This window comes from Spermophilus citellus (assembly GCF_964194105.1).
Source record: "Spermophilus citellus genome assembly, chromosome: 9".
NCBI classification, from domain to species: Eukaryota; Metazoa; Chordata; class Mammalia; order Rodentia; family Sciuridae; genus Spermophilus; species Spermophilus citellus.
Window position 1 is genome coordinate 17,480,719 of NC_138191.1, and position 26,447 is coordinate 17,507,165.

Here is a 26,447-nt window from a genome sequence, read left to right on the forward strand (position 1 = left end):
TGGCATAACAATAAACATTTGCATGCAATGTAGGGTTTACAGACGGCCTTCAGGGTCGTAAGAGTGCCCAGGCTTTGTGCACAGGCGGGACCTCTTACGAGATGTGCAACCTTGGACGACTCAGAAGCGTCCTGAGCTTCTGGCTCCTTATCTGTCCCGTGGGAATATGACTACCTATCTCAGGTTTCTGAGGTCCACTGGCCAACGTGAATGTAATGCGTGCTCAGTGAACCCTAAAGCGCTACTCGCATACAACAAATTCCCTCTCTCATGACTTTAGTTTCCAACAGACCTCTTATGCAAAGATTCACCCATTATCCATGTTAAAGGGATGAATTAAAATTGTCTAGAAATAATCTTGCCAAAGTCGATAGGGTGCTGCCGATCTCCATCTCTTTCTTCAACACACACTAAGATCAGATACCTCTTCCCCAGGTGAGCATCTTAAAAAACTCAAGATAACCCTTGCTTCTCATGCCTTTCCCCTAAAGTCCCTATTGAGAAACTTCCTATACTAAAAGACAGCATAGGAGCTGACCTGCTTTGGGGAAAATGCCCATGAACTGAGATACGTGTGATCTGGTTTAGGCTAGAACAGGTGGGCTGGGTTGCTGTGAGCTGGGTCAGGGATGGCATGAAACCAAGCCTCCAACACGGTCCATCCTCCCTGGATTTTTGGCAGCCCTTACAGAAATCTGTTGAAGGATGCCAGTCAAGAGGCCAAGAGGCATGCGGCTCATCTGCCAGGGCAGCACATTTTTCTAGATAGCATTGACCCTAGAAGAGCAACACAGCTTGTAGCACAGGAGGAAACATGGAGCCAGGACTTAAGACACCAGCACTCTGGGCCCATCTCTGCTGTTGTCACTGGGGGCAAGAAGTCACTTGATTTCACCAATCCCTGCTCAGCTTTTAGGGAGGGAAGGAGGCAGACACTTCATCACGGGGCCATCAGGCTCCCTTTTTACATCTCATTCTGGGCGCGACCCTCAACTTGTCTCTGGCTGTGTCACAGGTGCATTCAGTGAAGTCACTTACCAGGTAAGTCAGTAGAGCGTTGCCCTAGTACGGGAGCACGGCCTTTGCTTCAGTCTGAGGTTGTCTGGGAAACTCCTATGTTACCATCCCACCTAAGGGATGCCTTGAGCAGTGAAAGAGGAAAAAAAAAATCCTGCGCATTCAGAAACGCACTTCTGAGATCCTAGTAATTTGGTGGCAACGGGCAGTGCTCAGGAATTCACACGTGCAGGTGACCAACGAAAAGGTCCACTAAAACACCAGAAAGACAAGTGTGTGGTGGGGATCGAGTGGTAGAGAGTCAGGAAACACAGTGGAGGGTGAAACCTGCAGCTGTTAAGTCATGAGGAGGAGGCCCAAATCTTGTGATCAATAGCCTTACAATGTCCTGGACACAACTACTCATTCCAGGGAACTATGCACCATCACTTCCCACGCAAGCTGTTCTGAGTGTAAATATTGGTCTGGACAATGCCTGGCTTGGAAAAGTTTTCTGGCACCAGAAGAAGGCATTACAACACATCCAGGTAAATATCCAGGATTCAACCTCCTGGTTGTGAGTGACCTAAGACCAAGTCCTCCAGGGGCAAAAACACCAAGTTCAAGTGGTGAACTAAAGCACCAAATCTCAGCCAGTTGTGTGGGAGACAGGCAGAGGAGAATGAGGCTTACAGGTATTCACAGCGTAGGTCAGGAACTGATGCAACCCTATGAAGGACACTAATAGAAACTGCAAGAAGGGGGGAAGGGAGAAGGGCCGAGGCCAAACCAGAGAAGATAATGGTGACACTTGGCTGAGCTTTTAGAAACCTGCTGTGTGGTGGGATGCACAGGAAGAACTGTGTGCTCTCACAGAAGGAGGCGGCCAGCTCAGTAGAGCAGGTTTAAAAATATGGGAAGGTAGACAGGCGGTGACAAAGGCCTGCACACATCGTGTGGCGGAGTCTGACATGGGCTCCTGCAGTGAGGTCTCCAGCAAGTTTTAATATGTGGGGGGTTGGGAGGACACCTGTGTTAGAAAGATCCCTTGGAAGAGTCCAGAAAAATAGACAAGTGACCAGATTCATAAAGGCCAAGCAGGAGATAAAGGTAACCAAGAGGGTGGATCAAGGACCATTTTAGAAGGTGTACTCAAGACAAATGATGGATAACAGGTAGACATAGATGGGAAAATGGCTCTTCAATTGATCCCCATTTCTGTGATCATGGAGGGAGGAAAGAGACAGTCGGGAGAAGTTCTAGATCCAGACAGTCTAGCCAATGCAAGTAGATGGCTAGAACAGAGGTAGTCATTTTCAGAGTTACTGGAGAGGGCAAGGCAGAGGTCAAGGCCTCCCAGAACAAAGGGTTACTGAGGAAACACACCGAAGAAGTGATCTGGAAGGACCCCACCCTTCCGGGACTTCAGAGCATGTTCATCCTTGAGGGTGAAGGGTATAACAGCGAAAGACACTTTTCTTGGTGAACCCCACAGGAGTTAGGAAATTCAGCGCAGGAGGCCACAGAAGGCACAGGGCAGGTGGGTCTCCGACAGATAGGTGCTGGAGATGGGGTCAAAGGCGTCCAGAAGGTGGTTCACCACCAAGGTCTACAGGATCTCCTCATATGCTTCAAACATTTACCAGCTGTTCAAAGATCACTTGTTCACATTTATGTGAAGAAGCTCATAATAGTAGCTGCCTATGGCTGGGGCTATTTGGTTCTCTTGTTGAAATGGGCTTGGAGCCCAGAGCACAAGATCAAACCAGATCCCAGGGAAGGCAGATTTCAAGCCCACTAGCTAATAGGTTGAGGTCCACAACAAAGCTCAGTTTAAGTTAAAGGGGCCCTTGGAAAAGGGATTTATGGTCTCCAATGTAACCACACATGCCTCCCCTCTGAGAGCAGCATCCATAATGGTGATAACTGCCCGTTTCTTTGTGTGCCCTGAAACCTAAAATAAGTTTACCATTGAGGAGAAACAAAGCAGTAAGAATCACTGACAAGGTTGGGTTTTTTAAAATATATCTTTATTTCTCAAACTCAAAGCTTTATTTCATCAAGTTCTAACACATTTGCATTGACAAGTGATCTCAATCTGCATCAAGAAGGTGAGAGATCATGACCAAAGAGGAAAACGACACAGCCTAGGCACAGCTAAGAAAAACTTCAAGGCTGTGCAAATATATAACAAAAGGGCTTCCAACTTAGTCAGCTGGACATCTTACTTTTAATCCATTAATTTTGATATATTTTTATGCTGCTTTAGGAAAATTAAATTCTCATCCACAAAATAAAAAAAGAAGAAAAAAGAAAAAGAAAACAATAGATCAGATAGCTAGAGTTGGAGTTTTTTAAAATGGCCACAGATTCAGGTTATTTAACTACTTCCTCTTTAGTAGATGGTCATCTTACCTTCTTATGTGCGTGCGCACGCGCGCACACACACACACACACACACACACACACAAAGAATTTGTACCAACTCTCAATAATAGCCCAGGCAAAACTCCAAGCATTTTCTTTAGCTTACACTTAAACTATATATATATATTTTTTTTTTAAAGTGATAGGTAAACAAGATGTAGGCACCTGAACTCACAAAAAGGGCCCTTTCTTTCCTTACAGATCTCCACAAATAATCCCAAAAAGTTGCCAGGTATTTTTCAAATTCCTCTCTTCAACACCCCTCTTTTGGTCCTCTGAATTCAACTGATTGAAATAAGAATATGTTCCAAAGTCAGCTGTGAAGTTCTATTCTTTGCCAGGTTAAGGATCTGAATCTAAACTTGGAAAATGGAAATTCCTTCAACTCACAGAATCCATCCAAAGAGTTTTCCCTAGTGCAGAGCCCCAGTCTGATGCCAGCAAGTAATGGCCGTGGTGAGCATCAGGGTCTCTTCTCAGGTTAGATCACTATACTTTAAGCCACACTCCAGAAGAGGATGTTTGCGCTAAGAACACAGTAGCATTCTAAAACCTGGAACCAGGACCAGAAAGTTCACTAGTAAGAAGTTATTCCTAAAGTTAGGAAGTTGCTTGCGAGTGGTACCATTTCCCGAAGCTAAGCAGTGCTGGTTGAAAGCCTGACCTACCGTGAAGGTCAGGGGCTAGGAGCAGAGGTGAAGCAGAAGGACAAGCAGGGCCAGGCCTTTAGCAATCTGATTATGAACATGTCTCCACAAAACACAGGTTCACACCTAGTTTGCTGCGACTCCCATCCCCAATGTGAATCAAACTGCCGGGGGGGGGGGGGGGGGGGGGCTGGGGACTGAGTGCCAAACCAGCGTGTACCATGTATCAAGAACCCAGCATCATCTTTCCTCCCCAACTCGCCCACCTGCCAGCCCCCAGGTGTGGCCATGCCACATCCCACATGCAGTCATCAGGCACTCTGATTTGAAGCTGGTAGTAGTGATAACAGAGTTTTGTTTCAGCATTGAAATTACTGAGTGGGAAATAGTGTCTCATTGCCAAGGTAAGGTTCAAGAGTGAGATTGAAACTCGAGACCAGGGATCTAGTGAGTGCCCTTCAGCTGTCCCCAGGGGAAAAGGTACATTTTCACCCTGCTCCACTTTACTTCAAGGAGGAGCTGAGAGAACGGGCATCAGAAAGCAGTTCAGAGTTCTGAGGCAAATGAAAGACTGCCTGGATTTAGATTAGAGCTTGCTCTTGAACTCTAGTGCCCCCTGCCACTGCTAAGTTTCATGTTACTCAACACACACACACACACACACACACACACAAATAGGAACCACTGGACTCAGTACTAAGTTCAGGGTATCCGGTGCTTGTGCGAGCAGTATGAAAAGCAGATGGAATTTCCAGACATCTAAAAGTCAAGGTTACCTGGCTGGCAAAAGGCTCAGAGAGCAGACGGAGACACCGCTAGTCCAGAGGTTGTGCTTTAAAAGTACAGCTGGGATCCATGAAGCGTTTTACCCTGATGGTTCTACAACATGTCTCTGTTCTCAAACTACAAAAATACAACTGGACTGACTAAAAAAAAGTCAGGTGAAAAGACCAGCAAGACCCCGCCATACAATGGTGATGAAGGGCTGGGCGGGGGGCGGGGGAGATTTCTCTCTCTCGACTCCTGTGCCTGTCTTTGTCCTCAAGGAAGGACTGTTACAGATTGGAAAATATGTATACAAGCAGAAAAAAACTCCAAGGACAAACTGGAAATTTAATTAATTGGTGCAGATCCTGTCTTCCTCCGGGGCCTCGCTGGTTCCGGACCCTCCTAAGCCGAAGCAATACTGATTTCTCTTAGCCAAGTGCTTATGTTGGTGGTGGCTTCATCACACTCCAAAAGCTTTGGTTAAACAAGTTTGTCATGTTTTTTGCAAATATGTTGTCATCTGACCACAATGGCAGCATTTTAAGGTCATGAATGACCGGGTAGTTTTCAAAGTCAGGATCAATGCCCACCTTTTAACACTGAAGCACCCCAGGTCCTCAGTCCCCCTCCTAGAGCTTGACTCGAAGCCAGTGAATTCAAATATGACTAAGGTTCCCAGGAAAACAGAAGCTGGTTCCACTAAGAAGTGGCTTCTTTTCACCTAATGTAGCACAACATGGGTCCCAGCTAAGCCTGGGGTTTCAGTCATGTCAATCTTGTCTTCCTTAAGAGAACCAAGAGATCACATTCCAGAAGAAACCTGAAGACACCTCTTTAGAAAAAGGTCAACCACTCGTTTTTCTACTAAGCATTTCTGCATTAAGATAACTTCATTGCTTAAAGCAAGGAGAAAGCAATCATTTAGGGCATTGCATTGTTACAGCCACAGGAGAAAATATAATTCAGGAGCAAAGGGTTGATTCAATCACTTGAGAAATCAAGCTGGTAGGCAATACTGAGTTGTCTTTTGCTCTTGATACCATAAAGTGAGGCTTTCTAAAAATATCCCCCCCCCCCACACACACACACAAATTTAAAGCATACAATCTAAAGCTACTCTGGAAAGCAATATGTAGGCTAGATCTCTCCCATTGACTAAGCTTGCTTTAGACTAGAGTTTAACACTGTTTTCCTTCTAAAGTGCAGAATATAAACAAGTATGGTCAAATCTACCAGAATAAGGAAGATAATTCTTCACTCACCCAATGCTTCCTCAAATACACTGGAATGATTTCAAACTGCCTTGAAAGCACACAAGGCCAGACTTAATGCTAAACCCCCACCTTCATGTGGCACAGGGACAGGTTAGAATCTAAGCACTTCCACAGGTCACTCAATTCTACTGAAATTCCTGAATTCATTAGCTGTCAAAGAATACCTGGAGAAGAAAATCACTTTTTTCAAAAGTAAAGAAAACAAACAAACAACAACAAAAAAAAAATAGCCAAAGTACTCCAGAAAAACATGGGTTTCCAATTAAAACATGGGAAAACCCTTACATCAGTTACAACAACGCGTCCAGAAACAGCACTGACAGTCCTTAGGAGGAGCAACACAAAAGTCATCCACGAGAGAGCCGAGGACAAAAAGTGTCATTCAATAAGAATTCCTTAAAGAAAAGAAAGAAAAAGGACATTCACATTTCCTATTTACAATCCACCACCCCCCTCACCACCACCACAATTCTACTTTAACATTATGTTCCACATTTTATTTTGTTTTCAAGTTACATTTCAAGAAAAGATCATCTTTTTTTTTTCTCAGCAATATTTCATAATTCCTCAAGATAGCACAGCATCTAAACCATAAACCACTTCCAACCAGATCTCAAGTCTCCAGCTATTGGCTTTGGTTTATTGATGAAAGAAATTCTCAGCTCTGCTGACAGCAACTAGACATATGCAATTTAGTCCTGTGAACAAAAACTTAAGGCACAAGAGCACCCTCATGTTTATCGTTTTCTGCCTGACTAAAACTGACACAAGAAGAGAGACTATCAGCACAACATAGGTTCGTGTCATTGCTGAGAATCCCGAGTGAGGGCCAACATTAGCCTCCTCCAGGCTCAGCTGAGAAGAAGTAGCTTAACACTTCTCATCTGCTGCCCAAGCACTCCCAATCCCAAGTATGGCACAGAGCTCAAAACCCCATGTGCTGACCTTTGGGATGTGACATGTTAGTGTCTATCTTGGAAAGATGTGGATAGGTCACACTTCCTATAGCATTTTCCAAAGTGGCACTGTTATATGGGTCTTTTTTTTTTTTTTTTTTTTTTAGGGTTGGCTCATGATATACTGCAGACCCATTCCAATGGGTACACAAAGGAAAAAAAAAGCAGAATCAGAGCTGAGTTCCCCTTTAAAAGCCAAACACCTACATCTAGGAGGAGGCTCCCCTACCTGAGAGCCCTTCCCCGACAGGGTTCCCACTACAGGAACCCTCAGGTCTCAAGGTTAGTTACAGGGCAGCCAGGTAGGGTAAGGCTGGCTGTAGGTAACTGGAGGATGGGCAATGTAGTAGTTGTTGAAGTTGCCATCGCTGACGTAAGGAGCTGGCTGGTAGTAACAGGTGACGTTGGTGGCGTTGGGGATGATGTTCTGTTCTGCCAGCACGCGCAAGGCCAGGAGAGAGATGAGGTTCAGGGTCTGCCTGCGTTCGTGGCCCATGAGGCACACGGTGCTCTCGTTCACCACCCTGCGAAGGATCATGAGGTAGTCATACTTGCTTCTCTCTTCTTCAGCGAAGTGGTTTTGAAGGTAGGTCTCCAACTTCCTTTGCTGTTCGAGGATGTCTGGGAAGTCAATGAAAAACCTGGAGCACATGTAACGCTCAAGAGTTTTGATTTCCTCCTGGTCCGTGGGCCTGAAGTCCCGCACGAGAAGGTTGCTATACTTAAGAAGTCCCCCGCCTCGGATTTCTTCTGGGTTCTTGGTGGCGATCAGTCTGTTCTGCAGATGGTCGAAGGCTTCCTCAAAGTCCCCGTACACGCTCTCCCCAATCACAGTGGGGTGGAAGTGCTCAGAGATGGGGTTACTGGAGCAATCGTAGAAGAAAAGCAAAGAATCCAGGATGATTTGGAAAGAGTCCACACTAAACTCAAACTGACGCCGGATGGAGTCCACAAACTTGAGCTCCACGTTCCTCCCGTTCTTGTTGGAGAGGGAAATCAGGCTCCAGCGGTCTGTGTCTGTGCAAACCTTCACCAGCTTCTGCACGTAGGCCTCCTTGAGAGTGACGGGGCTGATCTTGAGCTTGTTCACTCCCTCGGGCAGGAAGTTCAGAAGGGAACACAGAACCACGTCTCTGACCAGCTGAAATTCTGCCTCGGTGGGAAGAGCCACGTGGAAGATCAGGTCCAGGTCTTTGCAACCCAAGCCGTTGTCTTTGACCAAGACATGTCCAGCTGCAGAGCCGTTCAGCCGGACGTCCTGCACTTTGATGCCTGCCTCCTCCAGCCGGCTGCGGACAGTCTGGACGATGTCCTTGAGGGTTATCTCCAAGGTCGGAAAGTTGCCTCGTCCGTGGATGGGCACGACCTCAGTCAGGACCTCATGCAGCCGGCTGACCTGATCCCAGTTGAGCACGCTGAAGGACACGCACTCCCTGGTACTGCTGCTGTCCTCGGCCATCGTGGGGGGGGGATGTTCTGGCCGGGGAAACTGAAAGCGAGGGGTGAGAAACAGTTAGGATTCACCTTAACACGGCAGAGCATCTCAAAGCGCTCACAGATACCAATTAACGTCTGAACATTCTCCTGTGACACTGCGATCGATCGCACCCGACTCTGTGGTCGTGAGCCACTGGGATTAAATGAATTAAAAAATATGTCAAGAATGGCACCTACACGGAATGAGGACAAATGCACAGACTCCATCCTATACCAATCTGGACGATGCCATCACCTTGTCTGGTGTGGGTTTCTAGTTTTGCTGCTGCTGTTTTGCTAGTTTTGTCTGTGTGGGGGTGGGAGGTGCTAGGTTTGTGTGAAGAAAAGCAGACAAACTGAGTAAACCCAAGTAAACAAAACACAACAGTCTTCAATAAGGAGGCCTGTAAGACCGGAAAAAAAAAAAAAGTGCATGTTTGGCTAATTTTCCCTGGTTTCTGTGAAAGTTACCTCTCTTGCTTTGGGTTCCTAACCACATCTTGAACTGGTTGATATATAAACTGTACAGAACACCCACACAGAAAACACACACACACACACACACACACACACACACATGCATAGAGTCTTCACCCCATGAAAAGACACAGTCTCAACTCTGGATTACAACCTCACCAAAAAGTGGGAGTCTGACCATTCTCTGCTACAACAAAGCACACTTCCTTAGCAAGATTCCCATGTTCCTTTCACTTAAGGGAGCAGCCTGTCCTATAACAAATTCTTCCGTCATCCAGGACAGATCTGAGGAGTCCTTTCAAGGGCAAAATTTCTGGTCAATCAAAGGTCAACTATGTACTGGAAACCATCCTTCCCCCAAGGATGCTCAGCATGGGACATGGCAAACACCCTCTGGGCAGTGGGATCATTCAATTGTATTTTGAAAAAGAGCCCCTTGAAACTATGCAAAAAGAACAGAGTATTATCACTGAGTAATGTGAGAAAAACATCGCTTCTCACAAGGCACTTGCTAGAACCACAAAGTTTCCAAAGTAATTTTCAACTGTGTCGCACTTTTCAAAGAAAGGAGACACACATGACAGGTCCCTGGAAATCCTAATGTATCCAATCCTAATATACAGAAACAAATACGCATGGGTTAAAAAGCCAGAGAGCCTGTGGTCTCCGGTGAGGAGGTGGTTAGCTAGATGAGGAAAAAAGCTGAAACAGAGGGTGTCCCAGGGCTATCCTCAGATTTCCCAAGAATAGCTTTCCCACCCTGCTCTTTCCAACTACCCCCCACCCCCCCACACACAAAATCCACCCCAGGGCAGTTTCACTATCTGGAAGCTGCTGCTTTTGAATGCACATGGCGGGCATCCTCCCTGGTTCCAACATGGATTTCTGGCCTTGCCCAGGTGCCAGGGATTCCCCAGGGTTGTCACTCAGTGTCCGGGCACTGCCAGGCACACAGAGAAGAGCCCCCAGGAACTCCCCATCATGAAGTAAATGTAACATGAAGGCAGAAGAGAGAATGTCCCTTGACCAGGGTGAACAGGAAGGCCACAAGAGAGTTTATTTCCAGGGACGAGACACAAGCCAACAAGGAAGGCAAATGAGCTTTCAGCTGGGGCTGAGGAAGGAAAGCAGCTCGCAGCTAGAAATGGCAAGTGTCCAGTGGCCCCACGAGCCACTCTTCAGGCCAGATCATGGTGGCCCTTTAGGATCTGAGTTAAGGGACAAGGAATCCACTCAGCTGACAATGGGGAGCTTGACCACAAGAGCAGAGGAGGCTCCAGGCAGACCCTAGAGGGTTCTTGCTTGCGACAGAAGAACAAGTTTGATGCCAAGAAGATACAAGTTTACCTCCAGCTTCTTTGAACAGCTTTATAAAGCTCCAGGCTATTCAGATCCTCCTACCAAGGCGCTGCTAAGTTAGAGGTACCAAGCAAAGTCTGTGATAGAATACTTAACGGCTAGTATGGCTGGAACTTGGTTTCAAGCTAGATTTGGGATAGTTGTGTTCTCTTTTCTCCATGTTCTCTGTATACTCAGTTGTGGCCCCTTTTATGATAGCATACAACACGCCTGTGCCTCAAATGAGTCAAATGCTTACACGAAGGCAGGGTTCAGGCCTTGGTTTGAGACACAGCTAGACTCTCCATGATTTGGTGACATGTGTTGGAACTACAGAAATACCGCCTGCTTTACGCTGTTATCTTGTTGGGTGTTGGACGTTCACGTGTATCCTACAGGTATGAGAGGTGTACTGCAGGTATCATATGGCTGAGAAACCACAATGCTATCACTTAACAATTGAAGAAAACCTTTAGGAAGAACCTTGGTAATTTTGCAGAGAATTTTAGGAATGACTTTTGACTCATACCTTTTTTTAAAAGATACTGTTAAAAAAAAATAAAGAGGTCATGTAGGGCTAAAGTCAGAACTTGTTCTAGAACATGTTCTCAAACTGATAGGAGAGCATCTGAGACCAGAGAGGATCTAAAACCTAAAACTCTCTTTAGGGGTAAAAGGAACATGTGTAATTTTCATATATTTAAAAATCTGTGACGTTTTAGTAAATTCAAAGTCAGGATCTGTTTGAGACTGAGATTTTGCAAGGTTCAAATGAGAAGAGGGACAGTAATAACCAGGAAAAAGTTAGGAAACATGTATACTACTAGCCTGTAAGAGGCATCCTAAAGCCAGAATGACCACACAGCATGTTATCAGCACAAAAAGAGAAATTGTTAGGACAGAATTTTAAAAATCTAGACATAAAATCAAATACAGGAGGAGGTTGAAAATAACATGAAGGAGGTATTTCAAAACAGGGAAGGAAAAACAAATCCCTAGATATCTGAATGGGTCATCTAAAGTTAAACAAGAAAAAATAAAGGTGACTCCCTCTCTCAAGCCAAACTAGGATACAGATGGTTAAATCAAAGACTTAAGTATAAAAGGATGAAGTTCTAAGAGTACTGGGGAAATAAAAACACATAGACCTACATATGCATACACAGAGTTGGCAGTCCTTTCTAAATTAGCAAATAAAATCTAAAAGCCACAAAAACTGATAGATTTGACAATATAAAAAATAAGTGTCCTGATGGTAAAAACACCATAAAGAAGCTAGATAACATGTCTAGGAAAATATTTTTAAAGTTAGGCAAAATATTCATTTCCTCAGAAACTCCTACAAGTGAGAAATACCGGAATCCAACAGATGAGGGGCAAAGAACATGAACAGTGACTCAAACACATAGTATCTTCAACCTTACTTAAGATATGGGTAAACTAAAACCCTAATTATCATTTTCATCTACCATATTGGCAAAGATCATTAAGTCTGACATGTGGGGAAGCAGACACCTCCAGCCTACTGCCCAGAGGTTCTCTCGAAAGAATGCAAAACTTAAGTGGACATACTCTTTGATGAAGCAATTCTACATCAACTAAGACTACTTTGAACTCTATCCTCTGAGTATACTTGCAAGTATGCACAGAGATATTCACTGGAGAATTATTTAGAAAGCTGCAAGTTATTCATCAATAAAAGATGGTTAAATGATTTGATGCACACGCACAACTGTAAACAAACATGTGCATTGTTCAAAAGAATAGTAGCTGCTCTATCTTCACGAACGTGAAACACTCAAGGCTCATGAATAGAAAAGCAAGTACAAGTATGTGTACAAGTTTGTGCTTATACAAGCACATAAAATCTCTGCAAAGATATACAAGAAGTAACTCAGTCTACATGAAATGCCACCAATAGTTTGGGAGACAGAGGAAAAAAATTATTTTGTACCCTTTGAATTTGGAGCCTATATGGGAATAAGGTGATGAAAAATTAAAATATCAGAATGTGAATTCCAAAAATTTCCCTTCTAGCCATTTCTACCTATTTCATTTATTCAGTACCCAGCCTATCCCCACTATTCCCATATCCATGGACCAAAAGTCACACTTGGAAGCTCTCCTGCCAGCCCAGAAATGTTGATCTCCACAGGTGTGGCAAGAGTAGGGACTATTTTTCCTCTGGAAGGTCTTTCAGTCAAGTTTAAAAAAATACTTTAAAAAAGTATCCATTGTTTATTTTTTCAAAAAACCAAAACTCAACATAATGAGTAAGCCATCTCGTCTAACCCTTCTATATTATCCAATGATGTCTTCCACTTTCACAGAACTGCTATTCTTACTTCAAACATATTATAACTCCCCTTGTGATATTGTTATGTGGATGACTGGCTACATTTGCAAGAACTTTAATAAATACAATAAATACTTTCCAGGAATCCAAGGTGCCGGTAGTTGGCATCTTCCATGCCAACTTCTCCCATACATGGTGAATAATGGAGTTAACTTTTGGGGGGGAAAAAAAGGAGTCCATACAAAAGCACAGTGTGGCATATGGACAATGGCCAAGTCATGGTGTAGTTTTTAATTCTCTCAATTTATTGTAATTTAGGTATAGAGAAGCTGAACCAATTGAAGAAATGAGTTTAGACCAGGTTCATATTAAAATCTTAATTCCTTAGAAAAACCCTAAAATAAGCACTTTGTACCTATTAAAGAGAAATTCTTCATTTCCACTCAACCCAATGATTTCAAATGATTTCAAATATCACAAGTACATTTTCAAATTACTTAGACAAACACTGGTCTTACAAAAAAAAAAAATCCAAGTTATAAGGCCCTTAGTGCTTATATAATACACGCTGGAGCTTCGTTGAACAGTTTTAGTTTTAATTATCCACTTTAAATCAACATTGATATAATCCCCACATAAAAGAATCACATGAAACACACATTCCCAACTCCTGAAAGGCCCTGGTTAAAGGCCAATCCCAGTTAGCAGAATTGAACAAAATAGTGGCTAGAAAAACAAATTAATTTGAAGTCTAATAAATTCAGACCAGTATTTAAGATGAAGATTCGCTGTGGTTTTGCACAGAAGTTGGCAAAGGTGGAAACCACACTTGTCATTGATTTGCAAATCCAGGTACTTCAGAGAAGCTAGAACAACCAGCTGCCTACTCCATTCACGCTAGTTAATCTTCTGCAAGGTTTTGACTCCTGATGAACAACTATCTTAGGAACCCTTGGGTTCCCTGTTATCTGGCTGTAGCAGAAATGCAGAATACACACACATCAGAAGAAAACAGGTTTGCAGAAAGAGCAGCAAAAGTGGACAGGAAGAGAAAAACTAGGCCAGAAGGTTAAACTAAGCTCCCCGAGCACAAGGCAGATGTCGAACTTAATATTTCCTACTGCTTGGGACAGAGCTGTGCAAGGCAGGTTGATCTAAAAGCCTATGTTTTGTGCCTCAGTAGGGGAGAAAAGCTATTTCTGTTCTGCAACATAGCTTATGTAGATCCTTGGACCGCCAATTAACTCCAGAAACAAGGGTGACAGAGACTACAAAGTCGCAAGAGGACTCAGGTGGGCATGAGTGACAGGCAGATGCACCAGTTGGAGCTAAGACTACTGCTGACATTGATTCCTCTCTTCTGTGCCTGGCATTAGACATGGAAATCATACAAAGGGTTTGGGCACACGTGGAGACACACCTACGCAGTTAAAGATGGAATATTTAAGTCTGTCATATTTAACGTGAAAGCTATAGAAGTGATTGTCCAAAGTTCAGGGAAACTGAGGCTTGAGTGGAGGCTCTAAGGTACTGAAGCCCTCCATGCAGCCCAGAGGCAACTGAGAAGCACCCTCTGCTTCTGCCCCTACTGCAGGTTTAAAAAGAAACACACACACATTTCAACATTCCTTTGGTAACAAAATTTCCTTTCACTATTCTGGATATGACCTCAAAAATGTGGATCTTCCTAGATCAGGGCAGGAGCCATCCATGGGCAGTGGACTAAGCCTGGACACAGACTCCAGTGTAAGGAACATCTGTGTGTAGAACAAGGACACCTGCCAGCCCTGACTCCTGGCCCAGAGGGACTCGGGTGCCTGTGGGTCTTCCCCCACCTCTTCTACACAGATTCCTCTCCCCATGTGCAACAGAAGATGCTTTGGGCAACAAAAGATTATTTCGTTGCATATAAAAAGCTAGAGAATTTAAGCAGAAGAAAGAATGGTTGGCAATGGACTTCATCATAACCTTGCTTGACTTTCCTTAGTGACTTTCCTTAGAGAATGGGTGGTACATCTCCAGGCCTATTTCTATTTCTACTTCTTCTTCTTCTTCTTTTTTTTTTTTTTTCGGACTAAGGATTGAACTTTAGGGCGCTCAACCACTGAGCCACAACCCCAGCCCTTTTTTTGTATTTTCTTCAGACAGGGTCTCACTGAGTTGCTTAGGGGCCTCACTAAGTTGCTAAGGCTGGCTTTGAACTAACTCCTGATCCTCCTGCCTCCGTCTCCTGAGCCACTAGGATTATAGGTGTGCCCAGGCCTATTTCTTATTCACTTATAAAATGAAGCATGTAGAGGGGTGTAGGAAAGCAAACTACTGAATGAGCCACTTCACACGGATTCTCATTTAATCCCCAAAAGGAGTGAGTATGAGGAAGCTACAACTTTTCCTTTTGAACAAATTGATAAGGTTCAGAAGAGACAGAGTGTATTGACTCCAGGTCCTCGGCTCCAGACCACTCTTGAAAATGGTGATTCCCTCTACCAAGCCCTGGTGCCATGGTGGGTGGGAGGTGGGGAGAGGCTAGTGAGAACATCACAAACCCTCATGTACACTGGAGGACCAGTTCTTGCCACTACTAAAGCAGTCTTTTGTAGAACAAATTTCTTATTGGACCCTAATCAAAACAAGAAAAAGCAAACTTCTGTGAACTAGGACTGTGGTACTTCACCATTCCTGTCTCCACTGCCCCACGTGGAAGACAACCAAGCTTGAGTCAGCCGCCCTCCGCTCCTTGCTTTTGTGCAGATTCTAGTGAAGCAAGAAACACCCTGGTGGTTTAGAGGTGGCCCTCAGAGAGACCCCAGGGGAGATAACTTGTGGGCAGTGGTGTCTGAGAAATCCCACTTCTCAATAGGGCTACGTATTGGTTGTTTCATAACATAAACATCTTCTAGTTCTGCCCACATCCTTTCTCACAGGGTAAATCTTACCACTTCCCCAGAAGCTCCCCATCAGGTACTGGCAAAGGCAGGGCCCTCCAGAGGTGCTTTGCATAGCGGAAGCCATGCCAGGGGACATGAAGTGAGATTTAATGTCCGGCCACTAAGCTGTATTTGATAGCATTCCAGGTACACAGTGAAACAGGGCTGTCAGGACTCCATCTGGATCAATCCATTTTGTTTCTACAGAAGTTCAGTAAAGGAAACGTCATTATCCCTTCCTTGACAGATGAGGAAACTGGGAACAAAGAAGATAGGCAAATTGTGAACTGCCCAGGACGCACCACTGGTAAATGGCAGAGACAGGATTTGAGGCTGCTAGAAGGTCGTCAGCTTTGGCAGGTATATATTCAGAGAGGAGGGAGGATTTTCAGAAGAGCTAGTTGCTCAGGCATTCGTAGAAGGAGATGGAAATAAACAGAAGTAAAATAGGAAGATGATTTAATAAGATGGTAGGGCAGAAGTTTGCTAGATAGGCTAAGTTATCCTGAGTGGAGTGGGGCCGGAGCAGGTGCTACAGGCAGGGAAGCACTTGGAAGTGAAGTATCTAACAGCCCTCAGAACAGAAACTGGCACTCTCACAGATCTGGGGGGTATATCTAGCCTGCTTGGAGCAATCAGAATTGAAATTAAGGACAGACCTGCTACTTGTTAATGGTAATGTTTGTTTTAAAGGAACAATGGCTGCAAGATGAAGGCCTCCCAACTTTTAAGGGAACTCCACGATGCTGGCTGGGTTGCAGGGCGGGGAATGATTTTTGAGAAAGCAAGTCCACAAGAGAGAGAAGCCCAAAGTGGAAGGAGTCAGTTGGTCAGCTTGCCTGAGAAGCACTGAGAGGAAAAAAAAAAAAATTCCTGGCACAATAGAGAGGTTTTTAGGAATGGAATGATTCTGATTCTGATACCTAAGGTACATGCTTTGTTCACAGAATAAAGGAATGGCTCCTGGGATTCGCTCTGGTGGCTGGAAGATCAGGAGTGTTGATCTGATGATAAAGCAACAGAACAGGACACTCCCTGCAGACCAGAGGGTAACTCTGTTAGATCAAAGAGCCTGGTAACTCAAGGGGAGCTACAGAGAAGAGGGAGGTAAATTTGCAGGGACTCACAGGACTCCAAGGATGGCCCAGGAAGGATTGCTGGGGCAACACTGAAATCAGAAACAGCCCTGGACAGACAAACTTGAAAATGCCAAACCTGGGAAGGGACACCTGTCACTTTCCCCACCTGCTTACAGTTTGACAGGCTGATTCTTTCTCAGAAGAGAAAGGTCATACACTTGGATGACCACAGACATCAGGACACACTACTTCACATATACAACGGCAGGTAAATTGGCAAAAAAGGAGAAAAACTCGGGTGAATATGTATTCAGTGTTCAGAAGAGAAATCTTCCCTATTCCTCGAATTCTTTGGAGGTGAAGACCAGAAATGATCAAGGACCAGGGCAGGCAGAGGACACCTTTTGTCCACCTGCAGCCAGCCCCTTGTCAGGCCTGGCCCCACTATTAGAGAGGGGGGGGGTCACATGCCAGAGATTCCTCCACAGCCCCCAAACACCCTAAAAAGTTACAGATAGCTGGGTGCAGTGGTGCATGCCTATAATCCCAGTAACTGAGGATGCCAAGGCAGGAGGATCACAAATTCAAGGCCAGCTTAAAGCAATTTAATGAGACTCTGCCTCAAAATAAAAAGGGATGTGGATGTAGCTCAGGGGTAAAATGCCCCTGGGTTCAATCCCCAGTACAAAATAATAATAATAATAATAATAATAAAGTTATAGGTAACAGGCACTCACGTGTGTTTTATGTGCATGGAATAGTCTCTGGATGACAGATGGTCCAAAGAAATAGAACCACATAAAACGTTGTTTTATTTTTGAAAAAGGCAATAGAATATATTCTATGTTAATTTTTCCTCCAGAGGTTATTTTTACGATTGTCCCATTCAAATACCCACAACCCACTCTCTCTCAGCTCATGCCCATGCCACAAAGCTGTGCCCAGAGAAAACATTTCTAAGCTGGTGACATACACAGCCTCCCAGATGGTCTCTTCTCCCTCTCAGCTCCATCCCATTCAGCTGGAGGCCTCAGTCTATTTTCTCAGGGTTATCAGCAGATTCCCAGTCACTTTACCCTGATGTTTACTAGAGTCAGAAAGAATTGGTTAGATTCCCACGGCAGAGTCCTGGACTGAAACCAAGGCAGGGTGTGCTGCCTCGCTAGGTAGCCCCGGACCTTTTGAGTCTGGGGGACCTTCACAGAGTCTCACTTCCCACTGATGCCCACACCTACTCTGCATGGTTATCAGTGACGGGGCTGTCCATAGACACCACCCAAAGACGACTCCAAACAGAAAGTGTCTTCACCACTTTCAAAATAGGATGCCTAAGCAAGTGTGGGCGGAGAGATAACGCTGGAAGAACTAATGCTGGGGCTGCAAAATAGCACAAAGCAGAATCAAAACACTGGCCCAGATAGTCCTACGGGGATGTTTCAGAAGTGCAAATACTGAAAGGGACATCTTAAAGCTGTTGCAAATGTAAATAGCAACAAGGTCAGAACACAGGCATCTTATTTTTTTCCCTCCCATATACAAATTGAACATTTATTTTCTTTCTTTCTTTTTTTTTTTTTTTTTTTGGACCAGGGATTGAACTAAAGGGCACTTAAGCATTGAGCAACATCCCCAGTGCCATATGTATATATATGTGTGTGTGTATGTGCATATATATATATATATATATATATATATATATATATAGAGAGAGAGAGAGAGAGAGAGAGAGTGTCTCACTAAGTTGCTGAGTCTGGCTTTGAACCTGCGATCCTCCTGCCTCAGCCTCTTGAGTCTCTAGAATTTCAGGCATGCACCACCATGCCTGGCACTACCCAACATTTCTCAATCAGAGATGTTACTGGTCTGAATTCATTTGAAAAGCTCCTCAGATCTGGCCTTTTTATTTCAGAGATGGACTAGACTGAGAAAAATAGGAGGTTCCTAGAGACTGTTTACTGCACCGATGACCGAGTCATAATCCACAGGGTGTGAGAGCTAACAGCCTACAGGGTTTATCAGAGGTTGCTTCCACAGGCTTTTTTTTTTTACCATCTAACTCTCCAGCTTAGAACTTTGAATGGTTGTCAGTTGTTCAACACAAAGACTTCAGTCAGCTAAAAGTTCTGTCCAGTCACTAAGCAGCCTCCCTGGGCTTTATCAGGAAAGGGACAAGCAATGCTTAGATCCTCAAATGTAGCACTTATCACAGTCAGACACACATAGAAATGCATTCACAAATATCTAAGCGTGAGCTGGCCTTGGTTTCATTGCAGATGCTAATTACACAAACAGTCCGTTCAGTTTTGTTGCATGAGGGGTTTGGGAGTAGCAGATATTTGATTTCTATGTACTGCCCATGGCAGCAGCCCGAGTGGAATATTGACCCTCTGACATTAAAATGGTGCTAGGTGATAGAAATTAGGGTGGGATTAAAGTGAAGGAGCAAGAACACAGATGAGGTACCTATCTGCACCCATGACACATGAGGTGGTCAAATAACTTCATCTTTGGTATCCCTATATCTGTGGAGGCGTACAACCCATGAATATAGTTCCCTGGGGTGACTGTCATTCAAAAAGCCTTATTCAAGTAATTAATTAACAATGTTGTCACTAGATAGCTCATAAATACCTTTGACCTAAAAGTTACTCCCTCTTGAATATTCATTCAAATTTGAATTGTCAGTAGACTCTTGGTAAAATTGAGTTGTTGATAAATTGAGCCCTGATCCTTTACCATTCTCAAAAGATTTTATGTGCTATTCTGTGAAAGTCTCTTTCCTTATGGTTATTCTCTAAGAAAGCTAAGAAAACAAGGAGGGCACTGGACTAGGACTCAAACATCCTGTGCTTTGGTATCCAGTATGACTCCTGGGGTGAATGATTATTGGAACATCAACTGAATCTCCTCTCATTCTTTTAATCACCTGAGTATCTACTGTGTTCTGAGTCCTAGGAGCTTATGCTACATCAGGAAGCAAGAAATTCAGCACCACATAAAAACAAAATAGAGATATTGTGTCCAGCTAAAATTAAAAAATAAATAAGAAACAAAGATCCCTGCTTTATAGAGCTAATATTCTAGTTCCCACTCTTCTTCCAGTAGCTTGGGTTAACTATTGCTTCCCAAACATGTAAACCCAGAATGTAAGGAATGTAAGAGTGAAACTTTTTTTTTTTTTTTTGGTACCAGGAATTGAAGCCAGGGACACTTAACCACTGAACCACATCCCCAGCCCCCACCCCCACCCCCCCTTTTTTTTAAATTTTGAGACAGGCTCTTGCTAAGTTGCTGAGGCTGCCTTTGAATCTGCAATCCTCCTTCCTAGCCTCCCAAGCAGCTGGGATTACAGGTGGCACCACCGTGCCCATCAAGAGTGAAACATTTTTGCAAATGGTCCAGACCAACACTATCCAATACAGTAGCCATGAGCCATGTGTGGATCTTGAGCACTTAAAATGCGGCAAGTCCAAACAGAAGTGTGCTTGCAAGTGCAAAACACACACTGGATTTCAAGAACTCAGTATGAAGAAAGGAAATGTTAAATATTTCCCTTATATTTTATATTAATTACATATTAAAATAATTCTATTTGACATGGTGGGATAAATCTTAAATTAATTTTACTTATATTTACTCTTGTATATGACTACTAAAGAGTTAATTGTGCCTTCCGCATTTCTATCAGGCAGCCCTGGTCCAGTCTATTGTCTTTATTGTAATCAAGAAACTGAAGTCTGAAAAAGTAAAGACTCCGTCAGGACCAGAATCCAGGTCTCCCCACAATGAAGCAGCTTGAGAGGCAGAGAGGAGGTGAATATAAAGAGGATGAAGGACCCAAACATGGGACCTATCTGCACAGCTGGTGTCTAGCTGAGCAACATTTGGTAAGCACCTAGAGCCACAGCAGGAGCCTAATTAGTGTCTGCTTCACCTCTTCTTCTGCTCAATTTTCCTATTGCAGCCCCATGTGGTTATTCCATGTAAAAGACAGAACTACCCAAGACCACACAGGATTAGACCACAGCAGTAGTCCTGGTGCCCATCCTGAACTGTGACAAGCCGAGCAGGGCTCAGCAAACTATGTTTGGAGTGCAGGATGGGCAGCCAGGCAGGCAAAGGGTGACTTCTTCCATCTTGAAAAGGCTAAGCTGGTTGAGAGAAGCTTAGGGCAACACGAAGCAAGGTTCACATTGGCAAGGTGATGGCAAGGGTGATTCAAGATCTAGCTCTTGAAGGGTGGTTTTCTCCAGATCTCTTGCAGAGGGTAAAGATGGAGACAGATACGGGATTTTGGGTATTCATTCAATTAAAGATTAAATTTTAAAAACTAGAAAGTACTGTGCAAGGAAAAACTACAAAGTACTGAAGAGGAGAGGTGTGGGACAGGAGGACTCTAAGACAGGACAAGATCAGTCAGAAACCTGTGCAAGGAGCCCAAAGCTGGATTAAAATAAAGTATGGTGAGGAAGCAGTTGTATTCACTTGGTCAAGTATCTGAGTACTTACTCCACAAAAAAAGACAGGTCCGCTGAGAAGACTTGTGCAAAGGAGGCCAAGAATAGTCAGAAAGGGACAGATCCTTGGGAGGGAGTCTGGGATGTCAGAGCTAACAGCAGGTCCTAGGCGCTCTAACGCTGGCATTCCAGGTACATGCGAACACGGAATTGGCCAGAGGCGACACACTGTTACTTTCACTGAGCTGCTGTCTACAGGCCCCTAAACCAGGTCATTGATGACAGCGGGGAAACAAAAAATAAAAGAATCAGCAGAACCAGCAACTGAGCGGACATGGAGAGAGAAAGGCTGAGCGAGCCCTGTGGGGCTGGCGTTGGGAGGGTGGGAAGTGTGGAAAGTGCTTAAGGGCACCAAACTGGAGTGGCTTAGGAGTTGCAGCTGCACCCTGAGGCCCCCATTTAAAAGAAGACCCTGAGATTTGCCCTGCATTTGAGGTCAGGAGCTTTTAATCCAGAAAGCAGCATTCAGCGCCTTGGCCACCAGGAGAGAACCCACTCTCCATTTTTGCAAGGAATGCCAGCTGACCTTCACCAGAATGTGTATCCACACAAAAGGAGTGCATCCTGGGTGTAAGGCCACCTTCTCAACAAGCAAAAGGGACTCTGCTACTGAGCACAGAGCCCACATGCCAGGGGCTGAGAAACTGAGAAAACTGAGTTCTTAAAAACAGTGTTTTAAGAGGCCAACCCAGTTCCCCTGAATCCAGAGCAATTCCCCAGGCTTTTTTATACACAGTTCCCTTGGTCTCCTAAGTACCTGGCATGAGGCACTACCCAGGAAGCACTTAACTACTTACTGACTCAATCACTGTTATCCAAGAAATGAGTACTCTACGCAGTTTAGTGACCAAGACTCTTAAATGCTCTGGAACTAAAAAACATCCTACTCAGAGAGTTGCTTAACATCAGCAATTATTTCTTCATATTGGTTTTTTCCTGTTGTTCCAAGAAGTTCTGCAAACAGTTCTAGAACGAGCCACAGGGGCCAGCTGAACAAATTCTATTAATTCGAAACAATTCATAAAGTTTACTAACATAGGTTATATAAAGATGCTTCTTTTATAAACCATTTACATTCTAAATATAAGCTTCTTTATAATGTATGTAAGTAAAAAAAAAAAGTTGGAGAAACCTTAGGTCCTGGAAATGTTATTAAGAATCAACTCTACTGATATGTCCAAGTAACTTTAAACACACTCTCACATCTTTGAAGGAGCTGGCTTCACCATAATAGGATTTGTGCTAATTTAGTGTACCACAGTTAAAACGCCAAGATGTTAGAAGGCATTTTTCTATATTGCCATTTACCTTAGTGGCAATGAGAAAAAAGGAGCACAACTTATCTATTCAGAGTAATGTCTTAGCCCAAGTAGTACCTCAGACTCTGCCTTGCTCCCTCTTAACCCCCAAACATCCACACCTGCTCACAAAATAACAGATACCATCCAGAGGCAGATAGGAGACCAAGAAACCCCAACAAAAGTTTAACTTAACTCAGGCACCTAAGTTTGGGACTTCCTGGTAATGCAAAATGATTTAACACATCTATTCAGAGCTCTCAAGTTGGCCTTTAGTGGCTCAATCCACAAATACAACATATCAAAGAGGAAAGATGAAGACAAGGTACTACTTATACTGGAGCAGAAGAAAAAAAAAAGTCTTCCAATTTTGTATCAAATGTGTCCGGTTAATGGTACTGTGAGAACAAGGGCACCACAGTCCACTTTTAAGTTATCTTTATTGCTGAGCTGTTCCTTGGACTTTCAGAAGTAGGAGGAATTCTCTGTTCTCTGATGGGCAGTGCAAGATGTACATAATCTGCCCTGGCCTTGAACAATGGGGGATGTGGGCTAAGTGTGTGCACTACTGGGAGATAGGGGTAGGTGGGGGAGGCCGCTTAAGTCTGAAGACATTAAGTAGGGAGAGCCCCTGGTGCTGGACTAAGTCATACTAATTCTGACCAATAGGCTCAGAGCCAAATCCTTTCCTTCAGAGTTACAGGAATTTAATCTCTGGATACAAGGCAGGTATTGTAGGAGAAACAGCATGAAGAGTGTGGCTGTTAGTTCTATGTAACACACTAAAGTAACTTTAAAAGTTATGAACTTTTGTTTGGTAACAATATAGGAGTATCCTAGCAGGAAAAAAACAAAAATTTAAACTTTGATGTTTTATGGGACACTCCTTGCAGCTACCTGAACAATTATATACAATATACCAAACCTTCTTTCTAAAAACTTATTTGAGAATATATGTACTCTAAAGCTATGGGCTACTTTGAGAGACAAGGTTTCATTTATCTGAATTAAGAGCTGACTCCAGAGATATTAAGTTTACCATTTTCCTAAGCAAGAATGTCAAAGAATAGAACCCATGCTGGTCCAGCTCCCACAGCTTTCCAGAAAGCCAAGTCAGCATTGCTAAGCCCCACCCACTTCAACTGCAGGGTCTAATGGGACAGATCTCAATCCCTCAATAATACCTCTGGGGATTTAAGGCACAGTACAATTCTTGGTAAACTCTCCTACTACCCTATCCGCAGCCTGGCTTGCTTCCTGGCTTGCTGCCTTGCCGAGTTATTCAGGTTGAAAGGTTGGTGTGGCCAACAATGGCCATCCTCAACCCACTGCAAGGCAGCTGGGGCAGACGGCGGGTCTTTTTTTAGAAGGATTTAATAATCCTAACTTTATTTCCTAGGATGATTCAGTCTCCTAATCCTTCTACCAAATATTTGTCACAATGCAAAGGATTACATACACTGTCTTGATAAAAGTTTACTGTAAGAGCAGTTTACCTACTTCATTGTACGCATGTGATACCTCCATCTTAAAAAAAAATAATAATTATTATTATAAAAGGGGCTGGGGTTGTGGCTCAGTGGTAGCGCGCTTGCCTAGCATGCGTGAAGCACTGGGCTCGATTATCAGCACCACATGCAAATAAATAAAATAAAGGTCTATCAATAACTAATTTAAAAAAATTAAAAAGGAAGCAGGTTCCCCTTAAGACAAGGAATTAGGGCCCTGCAGAAGGCTTCCTCTGCACAAAAAAAAAAAAAATAAAAATAAAAGTAAAAATTAAAAAAAAAAAAAGCACAACCAGCGGGCTGAAATGGTCCACCTCTAACAGTTGCAATGTCTTTGCTTTCTCAAGGGAAACTCGCCAGGCATCTCCCCTGGAGTCCTCCCTCTCTTGGAGGGGCACCCTTCGGTTTCCTCGCCCGCCGGCGTGTTCCGTTTAGGTACACAGGCTACCAACCTGTGCTCTTCAAATTCCTCGTCCTCCTCCTACTCCCCTCCCACTCGGCTCCTTCTGCCTGGCGACCTGTGCGAAAGGGTTTCGCTGAAGGCGACACCTCCTGGGACAGCCGCGCCTCGGTGCCACCGTCGGCACCACTATCCGAGTCAACTGACTCGCCATGGCTTTTAGCCTAGGCGGTAAGCAAGTTTCATTCCCAAAAGGGGAGGAACCAGGTTTCACAGACACCGTATTCTCGAGAACTTTCGGAGAGACGCGCGGTGCCCAAGTCACTCGCTCGGATCCCTTGGCTGCTTTCGCGGTGTCCACATTCAAGTGGGATGAGTCCAAGAACATTTAAGGAAGGATCTCTGACCTTTCCTTAAAACTCAGGCCTTGGAACCGAGCCTAGGAAGCACCCCTCCCCTGCCCGGCCAGATGCAAGTCCCAGACCGCTGCGTCTCCAACTGCGCCTGTTAAAACCGCCGGATTCGAATTCACTCTCGGCCGACGGCTCAGAGGAGGCCTACGAGTCCGCAGGAACGCAGAGGCAAGCCCGAGGGAGCGCTAGCACGCGAAGGGTGGTAGGGGGCGTTGTCTGATCTTGGCAAGGAAGGAGCTGAAGGCGCCCATCATTTGCTCCTTAGCCGCTCCGCCTGCGCCGGGCCAGCGCGCAGCCCGCGGGACTCCTGGAGCAGGAACTTGCTAAAGTTTGCCAAGCCCGGGGCGCAGTCTCGGAAAAGTTTTAGCGCTCTCTCGGAGCTTTTCTGGCTCTTGGGAGCGCGGTGCGTAAAGGACGGGGCATTCTTCGCGGGAGCAGGAGGGTACAAGAGCTCTAGGTCTGGGCACCTGTCCGCACCTCCCCTCCTGTCCTGGAGCTTCCCAGCAGGCACCGCAAAAATTGGAGCACCGTTGGGTGGAAAAAGACCCTCGAAGCCCGCCGCTGCATCCTAGCACCTTTGGAGGAGGAAACCGTGTACTCACCTGGGAGGTGGAAGAGAAGGCAACAGAGGCTGGTCCTTGGCTTGGGCAGCCCCCCGTAGGAGCGGCGCGGTCACTACAACCCCCAGGCAGTGGCACCGAGTGAGCCGTCCAGCCGCCGCCCCCTCCGTTCTTATTCGGCCTGACCACGCCCCCGCCCGCCGCCCCCGCCCCTGCCCCCGCCCCAAGGCCGGCCCTCCCGAGGGAGCCAGTGGCGGGGCGAGGCGGAGCCTGCCCCTCGGGATCCTTCCGCTGGGGCGCAGACGGCAGGGCAGGGCGGACAGAGCCCTCTGATTGGCTGCTCGGCTGAATGGTTGCCGAGAGACGAGTAAATCTTCGGCGGCGGGAAGGGGCGGGGTGGGAAGGGAGGTAGCATCGCGCAGGCGCAATAGAGAGGGGCAGCGTTAACGGGGCTTGAACTTGGTGGTTACCGGGACACTTCTCTTTCTGTTGTCCTCTTAATTCTTTTCTGCTGCTATGCCTTTCGTGTAAACCTTCACTTTCCCGCCATGGCTTTTCCTGCGCCTTCGCAGACCTGGGAATTTTCGCACTGCTGCTCCTTGGCTGCAAAAGTAAGGAACGAGCCAGACGCTCAGCCTACCTCCGGCGTGTCTGTGAAGTTCGGGAAAAAAAACTGCAGAGTTTCTGGGCGCCGGGGATCTTCATGATTCCCCAAGCAAATTGGCTGGAGGTGAAAAAGTGGTCTTGGGGAAGGCGCGCAGTTGGTGGTTGGGTTCTTTGGCATCAGGGAGCCACTCACCTGTGTGCAGTTAATGGGGCTTACGAGCCTCAGGGAACCCATCACCAATCCTGGCCACCACCATAGCTTTTGCCCTGCTCAGAATGCCACAGGGCTTAGTTGTGTATGTTATATAACATGCAGGCGGGGCCTGGACACCGTCCATTCATTCCGTAGCAAGGGGTTGACCGCCCAGATTCCGAATTCAGACTAACTTGAGTGGAGATCTTCATTCACCATTTCAACTATCTGTGAGATCTTGGGCAAGTCATTAACTCTTTATATACTGCCATTTCCTATCTGTAGAATGGA

The 26,447-nt window shown here is 45.0% G+C and overlaps 1 protein-coding gene across 1 annotated transcript; it reads right to left on the minus strand.

Moving 5' to 3' along the window:
• Positions 1–3,092: 3,092 nt before the first annotated feature.
• Positions 3,093–26,447, minus strand: TENT5C (terminal nucleotidyltransferase 5C). The gene is made up of 2 exons (XM_081306869.1): positions 25,400–26,447; positions 3,093–8,557 (listed from the first exon to the last, which is right to left on the minus strand). Exon 2 carries the CDS (start codon positions 8,525–8,527, stop codon positions 7,352–7,354), a length of 1,176 nt encoding a protein of 391 aa, XP_081162995.1. The 5' UTR covers positions 8,528–8,557; positions 25,400–26,447; the 3' UTR covers positions 3,093–7,351.